At 40.2% G+C, this 21,915-nt stretch overlaps 1 protein-coding gene across 1 annotated transcript in view; it reads right to left on the reverse strand.

The window, feature by feature from the left end:
* The window catches only part of EPHX2 (epoxide hydrolase 2), a 63,295-nt gene that overhangs the window by 23,898 nt on the left and 17,482 nt on the right, over positions 1-21,915 (reverse strand). Inside the window, exons 8-10 of the mRNA XM_034421242.3 lie at positions 21,813-21,891; positions 17,468-17,502; positions 16,628-16,654 (exon numbers count right to left, since the gene is read on the reverse strand). Coding sequence (XP_034277133.2) covers positions 16,628-16,654; positions 17,468-17,502; positions 21,813-21,891 — 141 coding nt within the window. The remainder of the gene's footprint in view (positions 1-16,627; positions 16,655-17,467; positions 17,503-21,812; positions 21,892-21,915) is intronic.

Genomic DNA, 21,915 nt, shown 5'->3' on the forward strand with positions numbered 1-21,915 from the left:
AAATTACTTTGAAAAAAAAAGAAATGGGAGGGGAAAAAAAATCTAATTCTGAGCATCAACCCCTCACTTCACTTTAAAGACAATTTTTGCTTTTAAGCACCATCTGTTTGTACAAGATACAGCCTCATGCTCAGCTATTCTTCCTCCAATCTCTTTCCTTGCTTATTGCAAAAGGAGATGCATCAAAGTTCCACAAAGTTCATCATTTGCTCGATAAAGAGTTTTCTTTCGGGAACTAGGAAGAGCCGAAAGATTAAATTCAGCAGCTGCCCAGGATAGGGAGGAGAAACCATCCTGTGGCGGAAGCTCATTTCAATCACATCCTAGAAACAACAGACCAATAGCTTCCTGGCAAATCCATGGGTTTCTAAACCCAAATCTTCACCAACCCTCTCCATCCTTATCTATTCTTCCTGCCCATTTGGAAATCCAGGAATACAGCATGCCTTGACTATGTATCATAATGGTCAAACAATTGGCAACTCCAAATCTCAACCAACAAATGTCTTACACATTGGCAAAAAATAATAATAATCAGAACACAAAATACAAGCTGGGCGGATACGACCTCCTAGACGACCCTCACTCTGTCAAGGACCTTGGAGTACACATCTCTAATGATCTAAGTGCCAGAGCTCACTGTAACAACATTGCCAAAAAGGCATTAACCTAATCTTGTGTACCTTCTTCTCTGGTAATATCGTATTGCTAACTAGAGCATACAAAACATTTGCTAGACCAATTCTCGAATACAGCTCATCTGTCTGGAACCTGCACCGCATATCGGACATTAATACAATTGAGCGAGTCCAGAGATATTTAATGAGAAGAGTCCTCCATTCCAGAGCTTGCAACAGAATACCTTAGGCCACCAGGCTTGAAATTTTGGATTTAGACAACTTAGAACTACGCCGCTTTCGGTCTGACCTAAGCATAGTACAAAAAATTAACTGCTACAACGTCCTACCTGTCAATGACTACTTCAGCTTCAGCCGCAACAATACACGAGCACACAATAGATATAAACTTAAGGTAAACCACTCCAAACTCGATTGCAGAAAATATGACTTCAGGAACAGAGTGGTCAGTGCCTGGAATGCACTACCTGACTCTGTGGTTTCATCCCCAAACCCCCATAACTTTAACCTTAGACTGTCTACTGTTGACCTCACCCCATTCCTAAGACGTGTGTAAAGGGGGCGTGCATAAGCGCACCAACGTGCCTACCATCCATGTCCTACTGTCCCCATTTATTCGTATTCATTTCCTGTATTCATAATCATGTTTATACTTATATCTGTTACCTTATACTTGCTTGAGAAATTAAAAAAAAAAAAAGCCTGTATCCCGTAGAAGCCATGACATGTCAAAATAATTGTCCATCTTCTAGCCCTGGCTGTCAGGGACCTAGGATGGAGGGAGACCCTTCAAATCAATGTACTGCCAGAACCTAACAGCTTGAGATATGAACAAAATGAATTTGGGGATTCTATATGCAAAACATGTGATAGGCCATAATATCTCCATCTCTAGTTGAGTGCAGTCAGGAACATTTTGGCTCCCTCAGGGAGGGAAGCTATACAAATAAAAAAATCATTGCTTTAAACAATGCAAAGAGAGACATTAGCAGAGTTGCAGGCGAGAAATTGGGTTGGCTTTTTCAGCAATTTATAATTTGGCAGAGAAGGAAAAAGAGTAGAAAGTTCAAAAGATAGCAAAGCATTTCAGCATACTGCAGCATTGGAAGGCTTGAAGTACAGTTTTATAAAAGAACCCGCACTTTTATTCTTTTAACTGTGAGGTAGAACAGATGTCCAACGCAACCTACAGTGGAACTTGCTCACACAGCACAAAATTTACCATGGTGTCAATCTTACCCCTTCCATCAGAGCTGTGAATGTTCTTTTTTTACTCCTTCTGAGCTATTGCTCATGGAAAACTATGCCCTAAACTAAGCTGAACCGTGCTATAGTTAATCAAAATCTATGCCCTAATAAAGTTGGTTAATCCTGAAGGCACTACCAAACACCACTACCTCTTCTTCCTTCTCTTCCACCTCATCCTCATCCTCATCATTGCACTGCTTTGTGCTTTGTATAAATTGCATACCAACAAACGCGATGATGCAAGCTTCTGTAGCAGCAATAAAAAAGGCAGCATACCAGCTGGAGGGGGTGGATGACAAGCAAAGCAGTTGGAAAATAGGTAAGATCCATTAGATCAGGGATGTCAAACTGGTTTTCTTCAAGGGCCGCTTCGATCAGCACTGTACTTCTCTTCCGCAGGCCGGGGGGGGGGGAGAGAAGGAATGAATGCCTCCTGCAGCACCGTCGGCCAAAATGGGACGTGGGGGCCCACGTGTGACGTCCCCATGACCCGTTTTCGGCCTGAACAACCTCCTGCAGCACTTTGCTGGCCAAAACAGAGTACAGGGGGCCCATGTGCACACCCTGTGCCCCATTTTGGCTTGCAGGATGCTGCAGGAGGCTATTTTCGGGCTGGATGGCCTCCTGCAGCACTTTACCAGCCAAAACAGAGTGCAGGGGGCCACACGCACCCCCCACACCCTGTTTTGGCCAGCAGGGTGCTGCAGGATGCCGTCCAGCCTGAAACAGCCTGCACACACACACACCCGTGCCCCATTTTGGCTGCCAGAGGCACCATGTGCCAATCCTTTGCTATCTGCAGGCCAACCTTGTGGGCCAGATTTAAGCACCCGTGGGCCGGATCTAGCCCGCACGCCTTGAGTTTGACACCCTGGCACTAGACTCACTATGACAAGCAGTAAGAACTATTTTAGAAAAAATATCTTCAAGTCTTCCAAGCATTCTTCACCTTCTAATCTACAACATACTTTAGTATCATGATGCCTAGATTAACAACATTTTTCTCATGTTGGAATGAGTGTATTATTTTCAGATGTATTTGAGTAATAAATGCAGCAATAAGAAAGCACACGTGAAAGACAAATATAAATGAGTAAAAAAGAAAATGGAACAAAGTCATCCATTTCCCTCCTCCTACTCCCAAGTTAGATCTATTACTATTTGGAAATTGATGTAGTACTTATGGAATTGATGTAGTTTTTATTTCACCTGAAAAACATATTTTAACACTCCAAGCTGAACATTCATTTTAAAAAATGTTTTAAACAATTTATTCCTCCAGTCCAGTTTGAAGAGTGTTGTCCATTTGTGTATACCCATATATAGCTGGACCCCTGTATTTTGTCAGAAGGGGAAAAATTTAAAAGGCATCTCCAAATTATTAGGGAATAGAATGTATGATATCTGGATCTTTTCTAAAAACTCGTAAGTGCTCTTCAGTCTTTTCTGATAGCATGAGTGAAAGTTGGGGGAAGAAAAGCTCTTGGGGAAAACTTTAACTCACTATGAAGCAAAAATAAAAAAAAAAGATAAAACGAGAGTAATTTCCACATTATCGGTAATTTGGAAAAAGAGCTGAAAAGTAAAACAGCCCTGTTAATATAATGTTCTCATTTAAGTGGAAGGTGCAGCCTAATCTAAAATAACATGCCCCATTCAGATTACAAATAGTCCTTACAACCACAATTTGCAATGGGGTCACTAAGGGAATAATTACATGAGTGGACCCGATTTTGCAACCATGCTTGTTAAGTGAATAATGTGATTGTTAAGTGAATCACATAATTGCTGAGCAAATCTGGCTTTCCTAATTTGCTTGTTAGAAGTTGGTTGGGAGGGTCTCAAATCGTGGGGTTATGACACCAAGATGCTACAACCAGCACAAATGCAAGCTAGCTGGCAAGTTCCCAAATTGTGACTGCAAGGATGGTGTGACAGCTGTTAACTTTTGACGACGGTTCGCAAGTCACTTCTTCCAAGTCTGTCATAACTTTAAACTGTCTTTAAATGAATGGATACAAATCGAGGACTACCTGTACCACATTTTAATATAGCGTTATCATAGAGACATAAAAACAGGCAGCCTAAATTGGGAGCAGTTTCATTACATGCAAAAGCTGTAAGGTTTGGCATTTCTACATTGTACCATATAAAACCACCAGTTAGAGGGACATGACAGATTTACAACATGATGCCTTCTTTAGAGATAACGAGTCAAGATACCAGTAGTGGATTTCAAAATCTGGCGTTACCGGTTTGCAAAGCGAGCGCACGGCGCTTCTGTGCAGAAGCTTCTGTACATGTGCAGATAGTTTTTGATGACGTCTGGGCGGGTGGGTGGAGCTTCCCACCGCCGCTACTACCAGTTCGCCTGAACCGGGGAGAACTGGGAGCAACCCACCACTGCAAGATACGGTGTTGTTAGCTTTTTAGAGATTGACATAAATACATTTGGCATGCAATCTGGGAGCTTCCAAACTCTCCTTGACACTACATGTGATAGACATGTAGAAAGACCAAAGAGTTTGGTGTCTACTGTGGAGTCCTTGGTGCTTTCTGAGGCTGTAGACACTTCATTACTTGATTAACTAAGCTCAGTTGCTAATGATTACATCAAAATGTAACAACTTGGAAGTGATCCACCACTACCTCCTAAGATGCTTTTTTTTTTTTATTTATTTATTTTCCAGTCTAGCCTGGAGCCCTGGGATTTTTTGTGATTTCTGACTCATATACCAAATAGGTCTGACACATTTCCTTTCGAAATCTGATAAAGACAATTGGTTACTTCTATCACTTAATTTGGTTCATTACATTTTTAATCCACCTATTCATGAATGTTATCTGGACTGGGTTTCTAAATTAGAAAAGTAGGAACACAATTTAAAATCCAGACAAAACAGAATGTAGGCAATAGCCTGCTATACTATTTTCTGCACATATATTTAAAGCTTAGAGCAGCCCTTAAAACATCACACACTTTTAATTAAAAATAGCAAATGCATTTGAAAGTTTATTGAAAATTCTTCAGAAAGGATGGAGGATTGGCTAAGTTATCTTTAGGAGTAGAACAAAGAAGCTACATTAATTAGTGTGATACAAAGGATTTTTCCTTTTCTAGGAAAGTTTCCCAAATCAAATATTGTCCAACAAAGCAAGAAAGAGAGTTACTGATCACTCTTTAATAGTATCTGTAGACTTCACATGATCTTTTCTCGAGTTCAAAGCCTTGCTCTGAAAAGTATATTGTTTAAAGCTTGCTCTTCCCCAGGGACACAAGAGAGATGCAGAGGGGTGACAAACAAGGGGGAAAAAATAAGGAAAGAGACATAGAGAGCCAAAGATCTAGAGAAGAATAACTGGAGGAATGACTCTCCAAAAACCTTAATATTAATGTAGATTTTCTCAAGATTTTCATTATAACATCATTTGGTAAGAAACTCAGAAAAACATACAATTAGTTTTTAAACTTCCATTATATCATCACAATCTCCCCGTAAAACACTTAGTTTTAATGATAGTGGTGACTAAGGATGTGTAAAATCCATCCATCTGGAAGTGGCCCTTGCCAGAGAACACCAGAACATCCTGTTTTCCTTTGGGACATGCAGATCCTGAGGGGGATGGGGGGGATTTGGGGGGGATTTCAGAAGTAAATCTTTCAAATAAGAAATGACTTGAAGTGTCCTGGAAATAATGTTCTAGATAAAAAAAAGGTTTATTTGGGCCCAGAACATCTCTGGATTACCTCATACCCTTTTTGCTTAGGAGAATTTCCTTCAAGAAATCACTGAATCCCCCAACCCAGAATGGTACAGTCCAGAAGAGGTTCAAAGGGAAATGGGAGACATTCTGGAAATTTTGAGAATAATCCATTTCCAAATCAACTAATTTTAAACATACCTAGTAGTATCCCAGAAATACCCAATAAGCCTCACAACTAAACAGAGATTTGAATCTGGCCATTCTGATCCAAAGTATTGCATTATCTACTCACCCCATCTCATGTTCACGCTCATCAATATTTTGACCGATGTGAAGACATTAGACTTCTACAAAGACCTTCTCAATAGTGATTAGAATCACAATAATTGATTGTAAACTCATCTTCTCCCTATTTTGGGTTCTCTTTCTACAACGTGACCTTGACCCTGACCTTTATAGACAAACACAGAAAGGAATTTAAGTCTGATACATCATTAGCTGTGCATCATGTTGCTTTGGGCCTCTAGGCAAGCTGCAATGTTCTATTATTGAGCCCAACATCCTGACACTTACCCCACAAGCTCACAAGGTTGTTTATAATGATCTAGCACTAAAGAATATGCATTGCCCATTATTGATTGGACAAACAAAGCTCAGCAGAACTGGGATCATAGGTTGGGAACAAAAGCTACTTTTTTTTCCATGGGTGCAGGGCAAGAAATTCAAATCAACACAAAGGTCAATGATGGCTGTAATTGGGCTGCTGAGGACTGTGGTTGCATATATTGAGGTCAATCTCCTCTGCCTCAAGAGTACACCCAGCTATTCTGAAAGCATTATCAGATGTTGTGTAAGGATCTGCTTCAACTCCTCTCCCAAGAAAGCAACATTCTTGAAACTAGTCACATTTCAAAAGGAACTTTTACTGAGAGATAGTGATGGCAGAAAAGTCAAGCAGAGTCTGAAATCTAGACACGAAGCATATAGCGTTCCCTTCAACTCCCACCCCAATACTCTGTTGTCCATCAGTAGCCAACCATCTACCGCAAAGGTGTTTTGACTTCGCCGAGGCAGCGTGGTGGGAAGATGCCATCCTCAAGGCACTGCAGCCTTGAATACCCGGTGCAAACCTATAATATGTTTTGTAACATCAGAGCCAGTTTGGTCTAGTAGGTAAGTTGCTGGCCTAGAAACCAGGAGTGTGTGAATTCTAGTCCTACCTTAGACATGAAAAGCTGGGCGACTTTGAGTCAGCCACTTTCGCTCAGCCCAATCCATCTCACAGGGTTATTGTTGTGGGGGAAAATAGGAGATATATTTGTCATCATGAGTTTTATATAAAAACAGGCAGGATAAAAGGATAAATATAATGGCAATGAATCTTGCCCTTCATCCATGCAGCGAAGTTGGCAGACTATTTACCAAGGAGTATAGGTGGGTATAGAATGTGGCAAGTGCACCAGAGGGTTGAAGAAGGAAAAGGGGCATTGGAAGAATATTTGAAGGACAGTGAAGAAGATGAACTAAAGCTAGTACAGCATGAAGGCTTACTGACTGCTGGAGAGATCAAACTGCCCTACAAGAAGGACCAAATGAAGAATAAAAGAAAAGATGTGGCAAAGTATTTCATGGCCAGTACATACATACATACCTACACGCAAACACACGCCTAGTCTGCAAAGGAGATAATAATAAGGCCTGGCAATGGCTAAGAGCAAGAAAGTTGGAGAAAGAGACAGAGGGGCTAATTCTGCCTGCAGAAGACCAAGGCCAAAGAACAAATGCGTACAAAGCCAGAAATGAGACTATAGCAGCAAACAGCAAATGCTGCCTCTGTAAAGAAGATGAAGACACAATGGACTACCTAGCTGCTGCCAAGAAAATTGCACAGACTGATTACGAACAATGGCATGACAAAATAGCAACAATGGTGCATTGGAATATTTTTTTAAATTTATTTTTATTTATTTTATTTTATTTGTCAAGAACGTATTAGATAATATATATAAGTATAAGCATGAATTGAAGACATAAAATACATACAAATAGGAAACATTAAGACAGGGACAGTAGGCACGCTGGTGCTCTTATGCACGCCCCTTACAGACCTCTTAGGAATAGGGTGAGGTCAACAGTAGACAGTCTTAGGTTAAAATTTTGGGGGTTTTGGGATGAAACCACAGAGTCAGGTAGTGCATTCCAGGCAGGGGTGGGTTCTAAATATTTTTACTACCGGTTCTATTGGCGTGGCTTATTTTGTGGGCATGGCTTGGTGGTGGTGGGTAATGTGACTGGGTGGGCGTGGCCAACTTTTTTTTTTTAACTTTTAAAAGCATTTTTTCTACAACCTTAAGAGGTTGCAGAAAAAAACGCTTTTAGAAGCCTCTGATGATCAGGCAACTCAGCTGGGATCGCCAGAGGCTTTTAAGGGCATTTTTTTATCTACAACCTCTTTGGCAGAAGAAGTTGCAGAAAAAATGCTTTTAAAAGCCTCTGACGATCCCAGCTGAGCCGCGCGATCATCAGAGGCTTTTTTTTTTTTACTTTTAAAAGCATTTTTTCGGTCGAAGAGGTTGTAGAAAAAATGCTTTTAAAAGTAAAAAAAAAAAGCCTCTGATGAGGTGGGGGGGTATGCGAGCGGCGACCGGGCCGGGGACTGGTTCAGGGGCGTGACCAGCCAATGTTATTACCGGTTCTCTGAACTACTCCAAATTTTTCTTGCGAACCGGTGCGAACCGGGAGCAACCCACCACTGATTCCAGGCATTGACCACTCTGCGGCTGAAGTCATACTTTCTGCAATCGAGTTTAGAGCGTTTCACTTTAAGTTTGTATCTGTTGTGTGCTCGTGTATTGTTGTGGTTGAAACTGAAGTAGTCATTGACAGGTAGGACATTGTAGCAGATAATTTTATGAGCTATGCTTAGGTCATACCGAAAGCGGCGTAGTTTTAAGTTTTCTAAGCCTAGAATTTCAAGCCTGGTAACATAAGGTATTTTGTTGCGAGCAGAGGAGTGGAGGACTTTTCTTGTGAAATATTTCTGGACATGTTCAATTGTATTAATGTCCGATATGTAGTGCAAGGGTTCCAGATAGATGAGCTGTATTCGAGAAATGGTCTAGCAAATGTTTTGTATGCTCTGGTTAGTAGTAATATCTGCAAGAAATATCACTTGCCTGCAAGCAAGAACTGCCGGGACCACAGAATAGGCAAAGTATTAGAAAATAAAGACATTAAAGTGCTCTGGGACTTCAGAATTCAAATAGACAAGTACCTGACACCTAATTGTTGATAAGAAAGACAAAAAGATCTGGATAGTGGAGATAGCAGTACCTGGAGATAGCAGAATAGAAGAGAAAGAACTGGAGAAAATCACAAACAATAAAGATCTGTAAAGAGAAGTAGAACCACCATGGCAAAAGAAAGCAAAGATAGCCCTAATAGTGATAGGCGCCTTGGGTACAATTCCAAACCTTCTGCACCACCACTTGAATACCATCAGCAATTGACAAAGTCACCACCAGTCAATTGCAGAAGGCCCTTTACTTGGAACAGCTTACATCCTATGACGATACTTTTAACATTATTAAACAGCAGCATCTGCCTGTTCCAGGTTCTTGGGAAGGACTCGATAGATGGACAAAAATGCCAAATACAGTGTAACCACCTCGCTGTCCGTGCAATCAAGCATAATTTAACGTAAAATGTAAAGCCAGCCACATTTCTGCCAACTAGTAGGACTGTAATAGGAACAGCAGAGGTGCCCTCTGCTTTTATAAAGACACACTACTATTAACTAGGCCACATATTAGAACAGTTTTACAGCATGAAACGAAACATCTGAAGCATGGCAAGATGTTCATTTACTTTTGGCAATTTTATTACACTATTTCTTTTTATATCACCACTGCTGTATCTAATACCATTCTAGTGTTCTTGCTTCACTAATTGCTGAACTTTCACTACCCTGAGCAAATTATTTTTATAGTGATTAGGCCAGCAAGATCTCATTCTTAGGACACCACAAATAGTTGCTAACCTCAGCAAGAAGGCAGTCGACAGAAGACAAGGATTATTTGTTGTAAAAGAATTAGAGACCACAGCAAGTTTTTGAGTCAAGTCAAGTTGGTTGGGGAAAGAGAATGAGCAATACAGATACATGAAACATGAGAAGCTCATAGGAATAGGGAAGCTGGGTGGATTTTAAAGTTTTGTGATTCCTAAAACAGCCTTCTCCAAAATGCTGCCATTCTGATGTACTGAGGACTAATATTTCTAAAGGAAAACACACACTGGGAAAGTCTGTTCCTAATCTTGTTTGAATTCCAAGGGAATGAACTTGATGAGTGAAGAGACGAGCAACAAGAAGGATTAGAGGGTTGGAGGCGAAAACATACAAAGAATGGTTACAGGAATTGGGTATGTCTAGTCTAATGAAAAGAAGGATAGGGGAGAAGACAGTGTTCCAAAATCTAAGGGGTTGCCATAAAGAAAAGGGAGACAACTTATTCTCCAAAGTACCAAAAGGCAAGACAAGAAACAATGGATGGAAGCTAACCAAGGAAAGCAGCAACCTAGAACTAAGGAGAAAATTCCTAATGATGAGAGCAATCAACCAATAGAATAGGTTGCCTTCAGAAGTTGTGGGTGCTCCATCACTGGAGGCTTTCAAAAAAAAAAAACCCTGGACAACCCTTTGTCTGAAATGGTAATGGTCTCCTGTTCAAGCAGGGGTTGGACTAAAAGACCTCCAAGGTCCCTCCAACTCTATTATGCTATGTTTTATGTTTTATTAAAGTAATTCCGAGGGCCCACTAGCCAAATTAAAAAAAAAACATGGGTGATATTTCCAAAAAGAAGTATTAATACATTTTTGCCCCCCCTCTCCCGGTATGAATGGCAAGGCTCTGAGAACTGTTGTCTTTATCTTAATCTACTCACAGATAAATATTGACCCTTCTACTTGTCATCTTTTCAATGTGTTCATAGTTAAGACGACGTTTTTAATCCTCACTGGCACAGTCCTAGATAAAATATGGATTTGGTCCCTTCTTGTCTTTCAATCAGGCAGAGAATTACAGAGAATTCAGCATATTCATTTCCATTTTTCTAGCACTGTGTTTCCTCTCTGTCTTTCAAAGTTGAAAGACAGCAATTGCATCGTGGTTTAATTCTCTCACAAACTGGAGGCGCCAGGGAAAAGAGTATAGCAAGAAAATGCCAAATAGACAACTGCTTCTCGGTTTAAAAGAACCTGAGATGACACAGCGACCCTAGTAAGGTATACAAAAAGTTCTCAGGAAAGTTCTTGATTTGCAATCTATTATTTGAGTGTACTGTTCAGATCAAGCAATCCATATTCTAAAGTTCTGTCCTGACTTTAGGACAAAATAGCTTTTCGCTTCATGATGTCTCTCAGTGTTCTAATGTTCCTCAATGGTCTTATCATTATTTTTTCTTAATTCCTTCAACTACTGAAACTTAGAAAAGACATTAACTAATAAGGTTCCAATTCTGATACCATTGACTAGATTATCCATAGGTTTCAATGAAGTGGATCCAGCCATTCTGCCTCTGAACCAGGAGTTCCCATATTGAAATATGCCTAACACTAATTCCTAATATTTTCAAATAGATTGCTTCTGTGCACTTGTTCCTATTTCAAGCAGATTTGGCCAATGATGTCTTGCAATAGCAAACTTCAAGTCCCCCAACTCTGTGTGTAAATTTTAACTTCTACACTGTTTATTATTTAGCTCACAAAATAGACTCTGTCAGCAAAACTACTGACAGTAACCCTGAGCAATTAGAATACTTGATTGCTATTCCAGAGCCACTAAATATTCAGTGAAGAGACTGTCAAAGGAGACAGTTTTTATTAAGGAATCTGCATAAAATACTCTGCATCTATATCAATTATATTACCCACCACTACTTCATACAAATAAAAGACTTTATTCTCTCCAATGCAAATTATTCTATTTTCCTCCCAAGAATAAAAGCAGCTAGACACTCAAATACTGCACCATTACTGAAAAAGCCAAAATTCTACATAAGGTCAATCTTATTTCTCATTGAACACAGGTTTTGCTTGTATTTGTTCAGAAACAATATAAAATATATAATGATAACTACACTAGTGGCCAAAATTGTGGAAACCTTTTGGGAAAAGTGCATTTTTGAGGTTTGATGGCTAATAACACCACTTTTTTTTGGAGTTTCAAGATGATCAGATTTCACTGCTGGAATGGCCTGGGAATAGCCCAGACCTTAACCCAATTGAAAATCTAAGGAGCTGACTAAAGAAATTTGTTAGTCAGAAGCAACCCAGCAATAAAACTCAGTTAATAGAAGTAATCATTCAATCTTGGTTTCACATTATAACAGCTGCAGAACTAAAAGACTTGGTTTACTCCATGGGAAGACGTAAGGCCGTAATTCATGCTAAAGGTTACCCAACTAAGTATTAACTGACATGGTGATAATTTTTGTGTATCTCGGTTTTTTTATGTGTTTCACTTTTTCTTCTTTATACTGTAACTGCTATTCTAATAGCAAATCCTTCATAAAAGTTATTGCATTACGTTCTTAATTAAATTATCTTTCCATTGATATATAATTTGATGGTACTACTCCCAAAAAAAGTGATGTTATTAGCTAGTTTTAGAAAATACACTTTTCCCAAAAAGTTTCCACAATTTTGGCCACTACTGTATATATGTATGTATGTATTTATTTATTTATTAGTTCGATTTATATGCCGCCCTTCTCCGGAGACTCAGGGCGGCTTACAATGCATTAAGCAATAGCCTTCATACTTTTGTATATACCTGCTTAGTAGGGCTTTTTGGCCCCCCCAAGCAGTGTTCTATTTTATACAAAGTCAACTTACTGCCCCCACAAACCGGGTTCTCATTTTACCTACCTCGGAAGGATGGAAGGCTGAGTCAACCTTGAACCTGCTGAGAATTGAACTCGCAGTAATTGCAGGTAGCTGGTAGATAAGTGCTACTTTAACAGCAGTTTAGTCCGCTGTGCCACCAAGGCTTGTATGCTACACAGACATTAATATGGCAGCCCTGTAAAAGCCAACTGCCCTGGGTGTAAGCCAATTCCAGACTAGGATAATTTTAGGCAGCAGATAGAAACTTCCATGAAAAAAAAATCTTCAGAAAATCTTTGTAAATAAAAACAACCGCAGAGGAAAGTTCTCAAGCTTGTTTCCTGCTTGATAAAGTAAATAGATAAAGGAATTGTTTTTCCTATGCTTGGAGCATTCAATCATACAATATTGTGTTGCATTACCAAAGAATGAAATATAGGCCGTGCACAGAAGTACAGGTTTTAATATCAGACTGTTAACTCTAAAGAGGCTGAGTTTTAATCAAACAAATATTACTATAAGGCGATACGTAAGACTTTAAGTCTAAAATATTCTCATCTGAATATTTGAGCATTTGAAATTCAAGAGAGTTGATCCTACTTTGATGAGGGATTTCTCAACAGGGACACCATCACAAGAGTCTGCCTGCCTGTCTTCAATTGTCTCCTTCTTTATCCAAGATGGGAGCATCTGGTGTAAATTTCTCTCAAGTAGATCTTGCTCCTGTGGGAGGCATCTCTGTGAAGCCCTAGACCAGGGATGGGGAACGATGGGGAACGATGGTCCCAGTCATGCTGCCTCAGGAATTCGGGCAGTTGAAGTCCACAAGCCATCAAAGGGCCATCATTCCCCACCTTTGCCCTAGACTAAGAACTTGTTTGAGAAGATAACAATTCTGAAGAATTGGAGCAGGGGCACTTGTAAAGTGCTGCGTATGGCTTATTATTTTAATTTAGAAAAATGGAAATTTGGAGTAGAATAGAGCTTTAAAAAAGCTGCTCCACATTTTAAAAAAGATTTTAAGCTTCAGCAGGAAAACAAAAATCTGCTGACATTAATGTTTCAGTTAATCAGTTGCCAGCATTTCAAATACTCTTCCTTTATGTACCTATTCCTTTTTAATAAATCCCAAATTGATTCTTTCTCTCCATTCGGGCAATCTGAATTATATTCCTAATTATATTGTCAGGGCAGATGAATGCTCCCAGAAAGGTTAAAGGAGGAATTGTTATTTAATATCATGGTGCTGATCTGGTGACCTCTCTCTTTAGTTTGTGCTTGAGACAGACCATTTATCAGGGGTAAAAAAAAGAAGCCATTTTGTCAGGAAAGGTCAGTGACACAGGACTGCCATATTTCAAGTGCTTGGAGTGAAAGAATTAATCCACTTCTTAGTTAGAACGCATTAGCCCTTTTAATTAAATAGAATTACATTAAATTAAGTTAAATGCACAAACCCTTTGAAATCCAGAACTAGCTCAGTCATTATCCAAATCATATTATCATTACTTCACTAGGGTATGTCTTATTACCTTTTCATAAGGTAAACATTATTGTATGGAAAGTCTGTCTGGAAAACAGTTATTACTGTACAACTGTTGTACCATGAACCCACATTTCAAAACTCACACCCTTGATTTGTGTCATATTTAACATCTTCAGAAGAGCCTTTGCAACTGGTCTCTCCACAATTAGTCAAAGGCAATTTTCATATTAGTTTCTGCTTATATGAGCTCTAGCCCTTCAGTCTTAGTGAGTTATTCATACCTTCCTCACCGTAAGCCTGCATCACCACAACAAACTTTAATGCCCAGAAATTGCAGTTTGTGGAGAACGCAGCAGCCCATCTGCCTGGAAATCAGAAAATATTGTATAGTTCTTGCACCAAAAGCTCACATCTCAAGACCCACCAACCTGAATTGCTTCATATTTAGCATCTACAGAAAAGCTTTTGCGACGAATATCTCCACAATTAGTCAGTTCTCATACCAGCTTCTGCTGAGATGCATCAGCTTCAGCCACAACATTTTACTACTAACACATAATCACAACATACTTCACTATCCAGAAAATGCAACTGGTGCAGAATGCAGCAACCTGTTTGCTGGTGGGTAAGAGCTGCTTCAGTGATTTGCTACTACCAGTAGTTAGATGAGCATTGCAACAGTGATTGATAAGTATTTTTTAAAAATCAAAACGTAAAATAAAATTCTAAGCGTTGGTTTTAACCTGTGAAGCCTTTTACATGGCTTGGCTCCCATTTACCAATAAGGCTGTTACCTACAAACTGAATCTGTTTGTCCGGTGCATTCAGGATGGGGGAGGAAGTTTGGAATGTATTTCCTTTCTGACATGGCTAGGAAGTGAGACCAGAAATAGGCCTTGTCAGTTACGGAATAGCCTTCCCCCATGAGGTCAGATTGGCCCCACAGAGTTATCTTTTAGGAAGGCAGTGAAGACTGTTTTGTGACAGGGAATGAAAAATGAAATTTTTAGTCTTTTTATTTCTGAATCAAAATGACATTTCATTCTTTATTTTATTTTAAAACACAAATTTATTATAGTTTTATGTGGCTTAACCAGTGGTGGGTTGCCCCCGGTTCAGATCGGTTTGCAAGAAGTGGTAGTAAAACCACCGGGAGGCTCCGCCCACTGACCTGGACATCATCAGTTGATCCTGCACATACGTGCGCGATGCGAACCGGTAGTAAAGGTAAGTAGAACGCACCCCTGGGCTTAACCGTTCTTTTTTATGGTAATTAACAGTTTTGTTTGATTTGTGTCGTTTTATGATTGTCTTTTATCCCACTATTTGAATATGGTGAGATATAAATTATGGAACAACAAACCAAAAGAATGAACCTATTTGCATAGAATTAAGAAAGTCTCATATTTTCAATCATTCGCTGAAAGTCCTGCAAACTAGGAAGAAGAGAAAGAACTTGCTTAGAAAGCAGAGAACTCATGCAAAAGTTATAGAAATGGTATTTCTGTTCCTTGATTTTACAAGCACTCATTTCCTTGCTACCCCTCATGTATGACAATAATATAATACAGAAAGTAGTGTCTTGCTCATAATCAGCTAGTTTCAAATACACAAGCAAATAACCATGTAGATCTCAAACAGCTGGCAAATTAAATATAAAAATGTATGTTCTTACAGAAACTTTTCACTTTGTACAATATTACTAGCCTTAAGTGCCATGCACAAAAAGGCAGAAAACAAATTTTAACACAAGGTAGCAAATCATAGCCCCTCCTCCAATACTGATGGAATTCTTCATTTGCCAGATAAAGCCTTAAGATGTCCCCAAATCTCCACCTTGAAAATCAACATCTCAAAATCTATGCCTGCTATTGGCTGAATAAAGGATTACTAAGGCTCATCTAGTCCATCTTGAAAGCATCAGGTCATTTTGTATGTCAAGATGAAATCAGGGTAATCTAAATTTGTGAGTCAAAGAAGCCTAGAGGTTAGTTATGGTCCAACTGTGGCGGAAAGCAATAATGCACATATGTTTTATTGGATAGCTGACAGACGCTTCCATCTCCAACATAAAAGCAGCCATCTCTATTTTAAAAGCAATGAAAAAGAACATAAAGCACCCATCTCTTGACAGAGGATGCCTTTGCTATTAAATTGGTAAGAGACAGTATCAGTCACTGAGAGAAAATTAGATACTCACACAGGAAAATTGGGGAAAATGTACTATTTTTTCCTGACACTTTGGCAGTGGATATAGCTGTGCTGATAAATCCCATTTCAAAGATTCTCTCTTTTCTAATTGAGAATCTAGGACCACTAAGACACCACTGCATAATACGCAGGGTGAACTTTGGTTATCGAAACATGGGGAGCCATTTTTTGCATCTTTAGAACCTCATTTCTTTTATATGGAGATGAAATGATATAACGCAGCTGGTGAGTTGAACACTGAAGACTCAAATACACTATATCAGGGGTGTCAATTTCGCGGCTCGTAGGCAGGATGTGTCACACTCTGGTCACTCTGGTCATGACCACACTCTGGTTACACTCTGGTCAGCGAAGGGGAAAAAAGGGGATGGTACGACCTTTAGCAAAGGGGATAGTAGGGGATGGTACAACCTTGTTGATAATACATTTTGTAAGATACAAACCAGCATAACTTACCATTTTGTCCAGAAAGATCAGCAAATCCTGAGGTAAATAAGCAAAAAAAAAAAAAAAAAAGCCAGACATTGACATCAAGTTTTTGAGAAAAACCCTCTTATTTTGTCTTCCACTGCATAGTCCATCCTGGGTCAGCTCAGGCAGATACAGACTGAGAGCAGCAGGAACACAACATCATGCATGTTCTCCATGCTATTTGCACTCCATCAGAGTTGAATTTTAGCAGATCATAAAATTGCATTTTCGGCATGCAGCCAATTGAATCTACCTAGGGTAGACACTGTATTTTATTCACTCAAAACCTGAAACACCATAAGTATATGAAATGAAATTTTCCTGTCTCCCACTGGTCACCTTCTGAATTATACTCTACTGTGTTTTGACAGATGTATGAATGCTTTCCAAGTTGAAGTTTAGCTTTTCTATCTTAGGCTATTTCCTAGGTCTAGATGAGTTCAGGGTAGGTGTGGGAACATTCTTTCAGTAGAAATTTGCATCTTTCACTAACTCTTCCCCCCCCCCAATGAAATTGCTCCCTGTCCTTGTCTGCATGGAGAAAATGACACGTCGGAAGACAGCAGTGAAGATGATAAATGACTATGTAACTGTGAAGATGCTGATATGTTGCAATACAAGGATCATACGTTCCCCTCATTCAATGCCATTTTAACTTCAGATGGTTGCTGAACAACCATTTGTGGGAATCACCTGTACTGATGTTGATCTTCTCTTGTTTGAATACTTCTTTGAACTGTTTTACATATTGATATATCATAAATGCTGTTGAGTGTATCTCAGTTACTACAAGTGAAGGATATATTATTGAAGATCATGACCTACCTTACAAATTTCTTCCTGAGAATATGCTTCTGTATCTGCAACAAAAACAGGCATTATTAAAGCCACTGTATGCCCACAAATTGATTTTAAAATGCAAGACTTGCCATGGGCTTCTTCATGCCCTCCAAAAACTTTCAAATTAACACCCCAGGTGTTAATAGACTGCATAAGGAAGAGAAGTTGCTTTCATACAGGGCTATAGAAAGAATACTCTGTATGGTAGAATAGAAGATGGTTGAATCAAGATTGGGGAAAATCAATTTCAAATACCATAGCAATAGCACTTAGACCTATATACCACTTCACAGTGTTTTACAGACATCTCTAAGTGGTTTACAGAGTCAGCATATTGCCCCCAACAATCTGGGTCCTCATTTTACCCACCTCGGAAGGATGGAAGGCTGAATCAACCTTGAGCCAGTGAGAATTGAACTGCTGAACTGCACCCAGCAGAAGTAGCTTGTAGTACTGCATTCTAACCACTGGGCCACCATGGCTCATGTTTTTCCATAGAGTGGAAAAACAAAAGTTTTGTCCTATTCAGGATATGAGCAACACCCAAGAAGCATTTCAAATTTTTAGTTGTGTTGGCAGAAAGCAATGATCCATCCACCAGTCAGCAAGCCTAGACTTTTCTTGGAACACATCACTCCTGGAATTGCCATTACTTTGATCTACCTCTCTCTCCCGTTCATCCAAAAGTCTACATGCATGAGCACTCATGCCCCATGACAACTTAGAAAGAAAATTACAAGCTCCAACAAAATAGAAATGCCCAATCTTACCACTGAAGTTAGAAGTTTCAGCCAGCAGGACAGTTTCTACCAAAATGTAGAATAAAATCAAACTGAACTTTCCAATAACAGAGCAAACATATTGACCATTTAAATTCCACCTTATCTCTGGGCTATTGAACAGAACTCTGGTTTGGAATCTTGTACCCTGAAATGCTTGAGACCACAATATTATTGCTAGAATCTAACTCAGTTGGCGATCATGGATCTTGCATAATGATGACACAACAGCTCCCCTCAGGATATTCCATGCAATAAGAAGATTATGTTCAGAAGAAACTCTGAACATAATCAGTTAAGGAAGAAGGGGAGGGGGGAGAGAAATGAAGAAGCAAGCTTTCCTTGTACTTCTAACAAGCTTCAAAGGATTTATGTCTGCCCTCTGCTTCCCTAGTAGCCACCAGAATCCATAAGTATTCCCTTCTGTCATCTGCTCAGGACAATTTAATGTCTTTTTTCCACTCAGGGCCCAGTTGTGTCAACCTTCCATTTTAATCTCCCACAATATCCTTTACATGTCACCACTCTGGCAGTGTGGGAAATGAAATGACAACAATCAGATTGGAGCACGGCTGTTTCTTGCCACTGCGGCTGAGACTGTCCATGACCAGAAGTCAGGGGGACTGTGCCTAGAAAATCCTGGAGCAATTTACATCCAAAAGCAAGCAGGACTCTTACAATTTGAAATGTGAAATATAAATACAATCTGATCCTAAATTTTTCTGCAAACGATATAAAAAGAAAAATCAACTACATCTCAATTGTTTTGACTACTACTGGAACTTGTTTACTGACACACAGTTGCGTGCCCACACATAGTCAGAGAAAATAATGCTTCACGTTTCGATAATGAGAGGATAACAAATCTAAATATGACGAGAAAACATCATGTTCATTTATAAGCTCTTCCCAGCTGTGTCGGCCAACAAAGTGGCACGCACATATATAAAATGCAAGTAAATCAGTAAAATGTTTTAAAAATCATGTTCAAATTCAGTGCTGATTTGGGGGTTTTGTGGTTTGATATATCAAAAATGGAAGAATGGAGCAGAATGAGCTTTTATAGCAAGCATTATGCCAAACATTAGAGTGGTGCGGTGCCCTAGAGGTGGAGCGCTCTCCTCACAATCAGGAGGTTGTGAGTTCGATCCTAGGTAGAGGCAGATATTTCTCTCTCTGGGCATGATGAGAATATATCTGCTGACTATAACTCCACATTGGCGACAGGAAGGGCATCCAGCCAGTAAACACTGCTCCATTCAGTTGCCCAAACTCCAAGGGATTACGGGGTCATTAAAAGGAGATGATTATGCCAAACATTCAGATAGCTGCTTCATTCTACTTCATGTCACATGGCCTAACTTTTGCAGAAGCTATCAGTGGGGCTATGCTCTATATCAGGGATGTCAAACTTGATTTCATTGACAGCCACATCAGAGTTGTGTTTCACCTTGGGGGCCGGGGGGGGGGGCATGGCCAGCTTGACGTCACTTGTGTCGGGAGCGCCTGTGGTAGCCTGAGTGCTCTGCCAGCGAAAATGGGCTCCCGAGCTCTGTTTTTGGCTACACCAGCCTCCTGCAACCCTCTGCCAGCGAAAACGGAACTTGCAGCCTTCCTGAGCTCCATTTTCACTGGCAGAAGCACCACAGGCCGGTCCTTCATTGTTTCCAGGGTGGCCCTGTGGGCCAGATCTAAGCACCCTGCAGGCCAGATCTGGCCCGTGAGCCTTGAGTTTGACACCTCTGCTCTACATAGTGCTGCCCTTGTAGGCTATTCAAAGCTTCAGTTACTTTAAAATGCGGTGACCCAAGTAGAAATAGGCTCAGTTTGCCACTATGACAACTGTACCATGGGTGTATTGACTGTCAGCTGGCCTCTGTGTGCAATTCAAGAAGCCTTGTTTGACTTAGGCTCTCAACAGTCAAGCCTATTATTTTGGGAAAAGATTCCAGTCTTATGCAGATAACTTACAACAGTAATGACCATTCAAAGTTATAATGGCACTGAAAAAAGTGACTTATGACTGTTTTTCACACTTATGACAGTTGTAGCATCCCCATGGTCATGTGATCAAAATTCAGGTGCTTGGCAATAGAATCATATTTATGACAGCTGCAGTGTCCCGAGGTCATGGGATCACCTTTTGGGACCTTCTGACAAAGTCAGTAGGTCTTTAAGTAACACTTAACTGTGTTACTAACTTAACATCTGCAGTGATTCACTTATGACAGGAAAATAGGGTAAAACATACTTAATAACTGTCTCACTTAGCAACAGAAAATTTGGGTTCAATTGTATTCATAAGCAGAGGACTGTCAGTAAACACTACTCTACATGTATGCCTGCGCATCGAAGAAAGGCAGCAAATTACTGGAAATGGCATCTCACTCTGTCTCTCCCTCTCTCTCTTTCTCTCTCTCCAAAGTTCAAATTAAATAACTCAGTGATTGAGATAGATTGGGTCGACACAGAATTTCTGCCCAAAGTCACCCAGTGAGTTTCCAAGCCTGAGGATAGAGAATTTTGTTCCTTTCTTTTATCAAATTTATATAGCTGCCCATCTTACAACAAGTGACTCTGGGTTGCATATAACAAAGCTTTTGTAGCTAGCTTTCCCAGTCTTAGTCCAACACATCAACCACTACACCGGGTGTCAGCAACCTGCAGCTTCAGAGGCGCATGCGGCTCTTTGGGCCCTCTGCTGTGGCTCCCTGTCGGGTGATCCCATCACTGGCTGGCCCCCCCTCCTCGCCTTCCCCTCCCAGTCACTCCTCGCCAGGGGCAAATAAAGAGAGACGGGGAGAGAAAGAGAGATACAGAGATACAGAGAGAGAGGGGGAGAGAGGAGAGAGAGAGGTCAAAAGGGTTTTGTTGTTCCCAGTGTTTTTTAACAACTGGTTCTCTGCCCTAATGACTTGCTGGGTAGGCGTGGCTGGGGATGGTGGTCATGTGACTGGTGGAAGTGAATGGCATTGAGTTGGCCACGCCCACCCAGGTTTTGTGGCTCCCAGTGTTTTCTTTTCTGTGGGAAACGGGTCTTTGAGTGTTTAAGGTTGTAGATCCCTGCACTACACCATACTGGCTTTACGGCAGTAGAGCTGGGAAATGCCTATCTTGGCTGGTGACCTTTGAGAGTTGCTATCAGTTACACACAGGTTTACCGCATGAAAGCTTTACAAAGGCAAACAGTATTGCAGGGTTTAAACTACAGCGAAGGTGCAAGGGTTAGTTAGGGAATATTTAAACTCTTTGCTCATCTCTTGGATCCTGACAAAACAGTTCAGGGTCTTTAGAGCAGGCTTTAATAGATTAAGGGGTCAATGTTACTGTAATGCACTTTCATTTTAAATTATTACCATGATTTCTCTGCTTCGCAAGGTGGTCTCTTGTATTGCTAAAACCCATGTGGAAGTCATGAGTGAAGAACAACTATCAAATGACTTAAATAGCAAGGTCACATTTAAAAAGTGGACCAATACAATGAATCTGTTTTAAAGCGCGCGCGTGCGCGCACACACACACACACACACACACACACACAGGAAACATACCTGGTGGACCCACAGAATCTCCATAGCCTTTCATTTGCAAGGCAATGACACGGAAGCCAGCATCAGCAAGGGCAGGAATCTAGCATGGAGAAAAAGACATAAG

The sequence above is a fragment of the Pantherophis guttatus genome, chromosome 1 (genome assembly GCF_059756535.1).
Source record: "Pantherophis guttatus breed Tessera chromosome 1, ASM5975653v1, whole genome shotgun sequence".
In the NCBI taxonomy this organism is placed as follows: domain Eukaryota; kingdom Metazoa; phylum Chordata; class Lepidosauria; order Squamata; family Colubridae; genus Pantherophis; species Pantherophis guttatus.